The following is a 10,363-nucleotide window of genomic DNA, read 5'->3' as shown; positions in this document are numbered from 1 at the left end:
CACCCTGAGGGATTCACCTGGGGCAGGGCGTTTCCCATCAGAGAAACTGCTGAATTGAGAGGGGGAGCAATTGTGGTACTTCTCCTTTTGGGTTGGGTTTTTTTAATTCCGCCTGCCTAAATCAGGGACACTTTAAAGTGTTTGGATGTGATGCCACCCCCCCCCCAAGATTTGAGGGGGCTAGAAAAGGGCTCTTGAGGGGGGGAGGGGGCCCATGAGAGAGAAGAGAGGGAGGCCTAATTAGGACTCAGACTGAAAGGAGTCAGGTCCATCCTTGGGAGCCCCAGAACCTCAATGGTGGTGCTTCCCTAGGGGGACCACTTTCCCCTCCCCCCAGCCAGCAAAGAGGCTCCTCTCACCCCTCCAAGGACTGCCTTTTCCTGCTTCACTGGAAGGGGGGGTGTCAGAAGAGGAGGGGTTTTGCAACATCCTGCCTCACCCTCAGCCTTTTCTCCAACGTCTCTTCGGGAGAGGGGTCGCAGTCCCTTTCTCCCCCCCCCCGGACCCCCAGCATCAATGGGGCTTTCCCCCAAGTGTGGCCCTGCTCCTTTATGAGTTGGGGGGGCTGCCTGAATCGGAGACACTTCAACGCCTTTGGACAAAATGGCCCCAAGAGTCACGAGGAGGCTGGAAAAGGATTCTGAAGGGACCCCTGAGGCAGAGGAGGGGCCCAGAAGGAGACCTAATCCAGTCCGACCAAGAAAGAGAACTCGAGGCCATCTCTGAGGCGCCCCGAAGAAGCCCGATGGCTGCGCTTCCCTCATAGCCGCGTCTCTCTTTCTATCAACGGTTTTTCCCGCCTGAGGGACTCGCATTGGGAAGGCCGTGCCCAGAAGGGGGAGGGGGGTCTTGCAACCTCTCGCCGTGCAGCCATTTCCCCAACATCTCTCTGGGGGGTCCCAGCCCTCTTCAGGGGGAAGCTGTATGGGGGTGGAGGGAGCCCCTGAAGGATAGGAGGGGCTCAGAAGGAGGCTTCATCCAGAGTCCGACGGAGAAAAAGAAGTCGAATCCGTCTGTGAAGAGCCCCGAAGAAGACCGAAGGCAGCTCGTCCCTCAGATCCGCGGCATTTTCTCTCAACGGCTTTTCCCGCCTCGCCGCTTGAGGGAATCGCACTGGGAGGGGCGTGGCCAAAAGGGAGGTGGGGGGAAGGGAGGAACCTTGCACGGTCCTGTCTCCCTTGCCCTGCAGCCTTTCCCCCAACGCCTCTTCTCGAGGTCCCAGCCCCCTTCTTCCTCTTCTGGGGGAGTGTCTCCTTCCTCCCTTCCCTTCCAGGGACCCTCGCCAGCTGACCCACCAGCAGTAACAGGGGCACCCCAGCAGAGCCCATGGAGGCTTCCCACAAGCCCCCTCCCAAGAGAGAAGGGAAGTGGAATAGGGAGGAGGGGTGTCTTGACAGGGATTCCTAAGAGTTGGCCTACCAGGAATAAGTTGCGCCAATGGGAATCCTCCCTTCTCTTGAGTCATCAGTCTCTGGGTAGAATGTCTCGTCATTTCTCCTTATTGGAGAAAGCCTTTGGAGCCCCCAAAGGCCCTTTTTTTCAGAAGGCAATTGGACTTTCCTTGAAAACCTTCAGCTCTCACTGGATGGTGGGGAGTAGTCAGAGCTGAAGAAGCTTCTTGGATGAGAAACGTCTTCAAAGGAAAAAAGAAGTAGAAAGGCCAGTTGCCTCCTGGAAAAGCACCTTTGGGTCAACCATAGCTGGATGACTGGGAGACTCCATAGTTTCTTTGGAGCAGAAGCTGAGAAACCGGGACGCACCATTTTGTCTTACCCACATTATGTGCAGCCACAACTGGAGGGGACCTTGGAACTGCAGTGATTCTGATTCTTATATTATTTCTATCTTCTAGGCAGTGGCTGCCCTTTTCCCCTCCGCATTTTTCTTACGCCCCTTAATTACATAATTATTACAAATTATATAAATACTGAAACTCGATTGATCCATGACTGAGTCTGCATTCCCATTTTTTGGGGAAATATCAGCAGGTGTCAAGCTCTCAAAATATACCAAAAGCAGCACCAGGTGTCAAGTTCTGCCAGAACGTTTGTTTGCTTGTTTGTGTGTGTGTGAGTGAGTGAGTGCGAGAGAGAGAGAGAGAGAGAGAGAGACTGACAGACAGACAGAAACACACACACACACAAACATAGTCACACAGAGAGGGGGGAGATGAAGGGAGAGAACGGGAGAGGAACAGAAAGAGCAAGAGAGGGAGAGACAGAAGGAGAGAGAGAGAGAGGCGGAGGAAGACGAAGTGGGAAAGAAAGGGAGAAAAGTAGAGGAAGACAGTGCGGCAGGGAGAGCGAGTGGGATAGAGAATCGATCGGCTCCCAAAAGGACAGAACCGGCATCCCCTCCGGGTGACTTTCTGCAAATCGGCATTAGCGCAAGGGCAAGGGGAGGCCTGTTACCTCCCCGTGGCATTTACCAGAAGCTAAATGGCAGAGCTCGTCCTCCAGGGCAGATCCGGCGCCGATCAGAGGGTTGGGCTGGATAGCCTCCAAGTTCCTCCACAGCCGTGATATCACCGCAGCTCCCGGCAGGGGGCGCTCGCTGGACTGCAGACTGACTGTATGCCACAGCGCATGCTCGACTCTGTCTGCATGGTCGGGAGACTGCCGCCTCTGAGTTCCTCGGGAATTTGGGGGAGGGGGGTGGGCAAGGGGGGGTTCCGCGACTCAGATCCTTCCCAGGGAAGGAGAAACAGACTCCGAATCCCGAGGCTTGGAGGGAGCGGGGAATCCACCCGTTAACTGCTCCGGGCTGTGCATGCAGAAGATCTAACAACGGAGGAGGGGAAGAGAGTTGGGGGGGGGGGGAGAGGGAGCCTAAAGGGACCACTTGCTCAAGTCTCCTTCAGATTCAGCTTCCAAGACGGGAAGGGTCTTCGGAGAGCCAGCGGAGACCAGTTGCCGGGCGGTGCCAGTGGCTGAGAGATTCCTGGTGAGCGTGGCAGAGGAGAAGCAGGAATAGAATGAAAGGGACCTTGGAGGTCTTCTAGTCCGACCCCCTACTCAGGAAGTGCCCCAGGTGAGAGATGCTTCTTTTGGGAAATATGAAGGGAACTTTGCATGCTTGAATTCTTAAATACCTTCCTGATAAGAGTTTTGGGTGATTGATAATGCAAGTAGATCATTTAAAGAGCCTCATTAAAGAAATTGTCCTTGCATTCTTCCAAAGAGTATCTCATTTGGAGCAATTCTCCCATGGGCCTCCATCCATCCCCACCGATGGACAGGAGGGTTTGGCCACCTTGTGGAAAGAACATAAAATCCAGATCCTCTCATGTCCTGTATCTTCAGCCCTCTCCATTGCTTCTATTTCACGTTCTGAGGTCCTTCCAGGAATGGGGACTAATTGGGTGGATCCCACAAATCTTTCTCATGATCTGTCTTTCAGAGGGATCCCCAAGGAGAAAAGTCAACATCAGGAAACCTCACTAGGTAAGGGAAGATCGTTCCACTGGATTGGAGATTTTCTGGAAAGATTCTAGTTATTGTTAATTCTCTGTGTCTTCTCATGTCTTGGCCATTGGATTTAGTAGAAGGTGACCCAATAAAAAAAGCAATAACTCCCTCTTCAAGCTAGAAGACTTAAGGCGCACAAAGGAATTTCCATCCTTAAGATCCACTCTATGGTTTCCCTTTTGCAGAAGACCCACTTTTCTAGGGACCACCTTGAGTTGTAGTCTGGCTCCTCCATCATGAAAGATTTCTCTTTGTTCTCAATGATGCGGAAGACAGCAAACCTGTTTTTTGGCCTTCCTCAAGAGATAATTTCAACTCAATTCCTACACAGATCCCTGCTGGACCATTTCCAACTCCAGCTGTCCTTGCAGGCATGTTCCTGGGTTGCTAGAATTTCACAAATTGCTCTTCCATGATGGTTTTAAGCCGCAGGGAATTGGAGGGAGGGAGAGAATTTATAGTGATTGAGGAAATGCTTTGGTTGCCAAGAATGTACTTCCATATGTTGTTCCAGAAGGTCAGGAGAACAATCCAATTGAGGTTTGTTCTTCAGTATGTGGTGGGGTTTGGTCTTCTCTTTTTCTTCTTGGCTCCCATGATGGTGCCTATGAAAGGCCACCAAAAGGAGAGTGTAGAAGAGCCCAATGGAGGTTTCCTGGGCAGGTCTTCAAGCTAGAAAAGATGAAGTTGCAGCCTTTCCTGTTTCCATCCTGTCTCTCTCCTTCCTAGTGAACGAAATGGAGTTGCCATTAACTGAATCATCTCCGTCTATTAGTGGAGCTGAAAGAGCAGCAGGATTCTCAACTCAGGTAGGAAGGAAGAGATCAGCAACTAATATGGGGGAGCAGTAGGGAACCTCTAGTTTCCTTTGGGGACTCAACATATGATATTGCTATTCCTAAGCAAAACACAACAAGAAAATTAGAAATCTAAATTCATGATCAATCAAACCAAGCCTACCTCTCAACATTTAAGATTTAAAAATGTATGGAATTCCTTAGTAGTTATATCATTCTGGTTTCACAAAATGCCACCTGGCAGGTCATGTTGTCTATCATCAAGAAAAGCAGACAGGAGGCACGAATAATTAGGCTAAGTCTGCTTTACTTAAGTATTATCTGTTTTCCAAGCAGCCAAAGTTTAACATGGCAATAGCGTAACAATAGCATTTTATTTATTTATTTATTTATTTATTTATTTATTTATGAGACTTATATACCACTTTAAGTGCAAGCACTCTCTAAGCGTTGTACACCAGTAAGCAATGTATATATATATTTACATTGCCCCCAACAATCTGGGTCCTCATTTTACCTACCCCGGAAGGATGGAAGGCTGAGTCAACCTTGAGCCGGTGAGATTTGAACCGCTGACCTGCTGAACACAGTCAGCTAAAGTGGCCTGCAGTACTGCACTCTAACTACTGCGGCACCTCGGCTCATTGGTTAAACTCCTTACCAATCCTTAAGAATAGAAAGCCAGGAGGCCCAAAACAAGGAGCAGTTTGCTGCAACATCCTGTTGGTGTAAACTAGCTGATATCCGGCAGGTGAGGTCATTGTACCAGCCTGCTGTAGTTTCCCACATCGCCATGGTGATGTGTAGGGATGAGATCGTGTAGAGAGAAGAGGCATGCAGGCTTTGGAGGGGCAGTTTGCTGCTCACGACCTCTACCTGGCCCCCATCTCTACAGGATTCTTCTTTGTTCAGGGTCCTGTGTCCTTTGAGGAGGTGGTCGTCCATTTCAGTGGCGAAGAGTGGTCGCTGCTGGATCCCAGTGAGAAAGCCCTGCATCGAGAAGTCATGTTGGAAATGTCTGGGATGGTGGCCTCTTTAGGTAAGCGTTCCTCTGGAGGAAAATTATGTCAGACCAAGGGGTCACTAGACATTTTAGTCACAACTTACATCTATATGTATCTTGTTAAAAATGATTTCATCTCTTCTTTTGTCCTCTTACGTTAATTCCAGACTGCTTTCATGGTCTTCTAAGTAGCACGATTTCATTGAGAAGAAAGAGATCAGTGGGGTGATCAGTCATTCTGGCAAGGGTTGACATTTGGTCTTGTGGTCATTCTGGGCCCTGTGTCATCACTGCAGAGCTATTGGGAGAGGATGTTTTTGCCTATTGCAGTTGTCCTAATCGGGAACAAATTTTGTCTTGCTTCATGTTGCAGTGACATATCTTTTCTTATTGACTGTAACTTAGGTGCATCATATGTGAGACAATATGTGTGCCATGTCCTGATGTCACGACCTGTTCTTGCTTTAAATTTTTAACTGCCAAGAATGAGGGTTAGGTCAGCAGTCACGGTAGTCTTTTAAGTTAATAACTAATATTCATGCTGTCCTTTCCCCCGTTTCTTTCTCCGCAGATTCCCAGTAATAGATAAATCTATGCACTGGGACTGCAAACTGTACGTTGTGTATTATTCTAATTTATTTTTCTTCCCACTCAAGCATTAGATGCGCAGAAGGAAAATAACCAAGAGCCAAATTTAATGCCGTTGCAAATCATCCAAACTGAAATACCTGAAGAGACACCTACAAATCAACGGGAGAGGAGGAAACATGAAAAGAAGAGAGAAAAATCTATTCTTGAATGTGTGGAAATCGATTGCTTGCTGACCAAAGGTGACTCCAAAGAAAATACGGGGAAATATCAAAGTAGAAAAAGATTCAACGCAAACCCCAATTTTAGTAACCACTACAAAACTGGAAAGACCTTCAGCAGTAATAAACTTACTCCCCATAAAAAGACCCAGGCAACGGAGAAGCCCTACAGAGGTGTGGACTGGGGAAAAAGCTTTGGATGGAGAGGTAATCTAACTTCCCATAAAAGAATACAGTCAGGGGGAAAGCCCTATAAGTGCACGATCTGTGGGAAAAGATTCCATTCAAACAGTTCCTTTACTTCTCATAAAGAAATCCACACCAGAGAAAAACCCTATGAATGCCTAGAGTGTGCAAAGAGGTTCAGGAACAAGGAGTGTCTCAAATCCCACAAAAGGATGCATACAGGCAGAAAACCTTATAAATGTGTGGACTGTGGTAAAAGGTTCAATGTGAAGAGTTCCTTTACTTCCCATAGAAGGATCCATACTGGAGAAAAACCATTTAAATGCCTACAGTGTGCGAAGAGCTTCAGTACTAGTAGTTACCTGATATGCCATAGAAGGATCCATTCAGGGGAAAAACCCTATAAATGTGTAGACTGTGGAAAAACCTTCAGGACGAATACTGCTTTTACTACACATAAATTGATCCATACGGGAGAGAAACCCTTTAAATGCATGGAGTGTGGGAAGAGCTTTATCCAAAGTGGTGTCCTTGCTTCCCATACAAGGATCCATACAGGAGAGAAACCCTATAAATGCCTTGTGTGTGAAAAGAGCTTCCGTGAAAAGAGTTCTCTTACTTGTCATAAACGGGTCCACACAGGAGAAAAACCCTATAAATGCCTGGAATGTGGGAAGAGCTTCAGTATAAAGAGTTCTCTTACTTCTCATTTACGGGTCCACACAGGAGAAAAACCCTTTAAATGCATCGAGTGTGGAAAGAGTTACAAAAACAGCAGTCACCTGAACCTCCATAAACGGATCCACACGGGAGAGAAACCCTATAAATGCATGGAGTGTGGAAAGAGCTTCACTATAAAGACTTCTCTTACTTATCATGAAATGATCCACACTGGAGAGAAACCTTACAAATGCATGAAGTGTAGAAAGAGGTTCAGGACCAGAAATTGCCTGAAATCCCACAAAAGGATCCATACAGGGGAAAAACCTTATAAATGTGTGGACTGTGATAAAAGGTTCAGTGTGAAGAGTTCCTTTACTTCCCATAGCAGGATCCATACGGGAGAAAAACCCTATAAATGCATAGAGTGTGGAAAGAGCTTTAGCCAAAGCAGTGGTCTTGCTTCCCATAAAAGTATTCATACGGGAGAGAAACCCTATAAGTGTATTGAGTGTGGAGAGAGCTACAGAACTAGTAATCAACTGACCTCCCACAAAAGGATCCATTCAGGCCAAAAACCTTATAAATGCACGGAGTGTGGAAAACCCTTCAGGACATGCAGTTCCCTTGCTTCCCATAAACGGATCCATACAGGAGAGAAACCCTATAAATGCCTGGAATGTGGGAAGAGCTTCAGTGTAAAGAGTTCTCTTACTTCTCATTTACGGGTCCACACAGGAGAAAAACCCTTTAAATGCATAGAATGTGGGAAGGGCTTCACGCAAAGCTGTGCCCTTGCTTCCCATAAACGGATCCACACAGGAGAAAAACCGTATAAATGCATGGAGTGTGGAAAGAGCTTCAGAAACAGCAGTTACCTGACCTGCCATAAAAGAATCCACACAGGAGAGAAACCCTATACATGCCTGGAGTGTGGAAAGAGGTTCTCTATAAAGAGTTCTCTTACTTCTCATGAAAGGATTCACACAGGAGAGAAACCCTATAAATGTCTAGAGTGTGGAAAGAGCTTCACCCAAAGCAGTCAACTTAGTTTCCATAATAGGATCCACACAGGGGAAAAACCTTATAAATGCACAGACTGTGGAAAGACCTTTGCTGGCAGTGGTTATCTGACTTACCATAAAAGGACCCACACTGGTGAGAAACCCTATAAATGCCTGGAATGTGGAAAGAGCTTCTGTGATAACCGTGTCCTTATTTCCCATAACAGGATCCACACGGGAGAGAAGTTGTATGTATGCAATGAATGTGGGAAGAGTTTGAGTTCAAGCAGCTCCCTTACTTACCACATTAGTTCCCACACACGGAAGAAATTGCATCTGTGCACAGAGTGTGGGAAGAGCTTCAGATTAAAAAGACACCTTACTTCCCATAAGAGGATCCACAAAGCAGGGAAATAGAAATGTATGGAATGTGGAAGGAGCTTTTGTGATAGCTGCACCCTTACTTCCCATAACAGAATCCATACAGGGGAAAAATAGAAATGTTTGCAATGCGGAAGGAGTTTTGGTGAAAACAGGATGCTTCTCAAGAAAGAATCCATAGAGGGCGGAAAAATAGCCTGTGTAAAGCAATCAAATTATTATTTTTATATCAGGGATACATACAGGATGAGAGAGATCCCTTTAGATCAGGGCTAGGCAATCTTGCTCTTTTATGACTCGGGGACTTCAACTCCCAGAATTCCTGAGCCAGCCACACTGAGGGGAAAGGGATTCTGGGAGTTGAAGTCCACGAGTCATAAAAGAGCCAAGGTTGCCTACCCCTGCTTTAGAGCAAGGGATCCTAATCTGTGGGCTGTTTCCGACTGTTGGTCATGGCCTATTGGCCACAGGTCTACCTGATGGCTGGCCATTGTGTATGTGTGTGTGAGTGTGCGCCCATAACCCCACTCACGTGAGCATTTTGAAAGTCGGCGTTTGTGGCCACACTCACACAAGCCTTGTCACAAGCTTCGCAGGTGTTTGCCGCACCAGTCGCACAAGTGTCACCACAAGCATCGCAGGCATTTGGTACCCCACTTTCAAGAATGTCATCTCGGGCACTCAAAACTGTACCCAGAAAAGCAGTGGGTGTTTTTGTGCATGTACACCCAATGTTCATCCCCCCACAAAACCATCCTTTTCCCCTCTGAACTCTGCTTTAGGGACTGAAGTGTCCTTAATTTGCATAAAAGGATCCACTATGACGTGAAACCATCTAAAAATATGGAGTGTAAAAAGAATAACATTTGTGTAAAAATGTGGAGAACACTCTTCCTTCTTTCAGAGAATTGCCATAGGAGCAGTGAATAAATGTATTTGGATTTTGGAAAGCTGCCAGGATAGATTTCTTAATTTCAGAGGTATTACCCATTTGATTAATTTTCTCAAGAAAACCTGTTAAACAATTGCCCCTCTCATTACTCCAAAACCTCTACTTGGTCAAGCTGCTTTATTTAGGCAGAAGCAATCTGAAGTGAGTCTGAGATCAACCTCCCGGCATTGTAAAGATGTAGTGCAGTGGTTCTCAACCTTTTTAATGCCACGACCCCCAACCGGCCGTACATCGAGGACTACCCAACCGGTCGTAAGTTGAGGACTACCCAACCGGTTGTAAGTCAAGGACTTTCCCTGCCCGGGAGCACCGCACATGCGTGGTGCCGCCCCCTGCGCCGGCCGAGGCGTAGCTGGCAAGGAGCAGCGATGGGGCAGGGCGATCATCGGCTGGGCCACCAGCTGGCCCAGCCAAAGGGAGGTAAGGCACCCGCCGGGCCCCATGCGCGCCAGCAACCCTCCCTGCGCCTGCCGGCCTCCCACCCCTGGCCCTCTTTTACTTACATTTTTAGTAGTTGCTCAGCAGGGAGGGGTGGAAACTTCCAGACAGCTCACCTTCGCTGTAGACAACTTGCAGTACCGTTTGCAGAATGGGACTTTTGGCGGGCTCAGCAGGGCAGAGACAGCCTGGACAATTCCTATTGGCTTTTCAAAGCCAATAGAATTAGACTCTATTCAAGAGACTCTATTCTATTGGCCTTCAAAAGCCAATAGAATAAAAGGGAGTAGCACAGCTAAGGAAAAGGGGGGGAAATGGCGGACTGCGCTGTTTGGCAATCCCCATAAAATGGTCGTTCGACCGCAAATGGGGTCGCAACCCACACGTTGAGAACCGCTGATCTAGTGTATGCAAGCGAAAAAAGGGAAAGTGTGTCTCTGTGTGTTCATTTTTGTTCCAATTGGGTTAAAAATACTGGCTTTCTTTAAACATATAGTTGTCAAATTCACAAATGAGCCTAGCTGCAGCCATTTCCCCCCTCATTTGAAGTTGCCACATGAAACAGGAAGGGGGACTTGTCCAGGTGTTTTGCTAGTCAAAACAATCAGATGTCCCATGGGAATCAAGGTCATCTATTGCTCCCGCAATTGGGGATTAGGCGTAGTA

At 47.4% G+C, this 10,363-nt stretch overlaps 1 protein-coding gene across 2 annotated transcripts; it reads left to right on the top strand.

Moving 5' to 3' along the window:
* The first annotated feature begins 2,808 nt into the window (after nt 1-2,808).
* Nucleotides 2,809-9,770, top strand: LOC120301576 (zinc finger protein 493-like). Of its 2 annotated transcripts, none has more exons than XM_039328986.1 (5): nt 2,809-3,030; nt 3,400-3,443; nt 4,197-4,276; nt 5,177-5,303; nt 5,924-9,770. In XM_039328986.1, the coding sequence occupies exons 3-5, from the start codon at nt 4,205-4,207 to the stop codon at nt 8,341-8,343; spliced, it is 2,619 nt and encodes an 872-aa protein (XP_039184920.1). In that variant the 5' UTR covers nt 2,809-3,030; nt 3,400-3,443; nt 4,197-4,204; the 3' UTR covers nt 8,344-9,770. The 2 variants fall into 2 exon arrangements, with proteins under 2 accessions (XP_039184920.1, XP_039184921.1); XM_039328987.1 differs by having other exon boundaries at nt 2,810-3,030; nt 5,160-5,303.
* Nucleotides 9,771-10,363: the final 593 nt, after the last annotated feature.

The sequence above is a fragment of the Crotalus tigris genome, unplaced genomic scaffold (genome assembly GCF_016545835.1).
Source record: "Crotalus tigris isolate CLP2741 ecotype Arizona unplaced genomic scaffold, ASM1654583v1 scf7180000024386.1433019, whole genome shotgun sequence".
NCBI classification, from domain to species: domain Eukaryota; kingdom Metazoa; phylum Chordata; class Lepidosauria; order Squamata; family Viperidae; genus Crotalus; species Crotalus tigris.
This window is presented reverse-complemented; position numbering and strand designations above follow the sequence as displayed.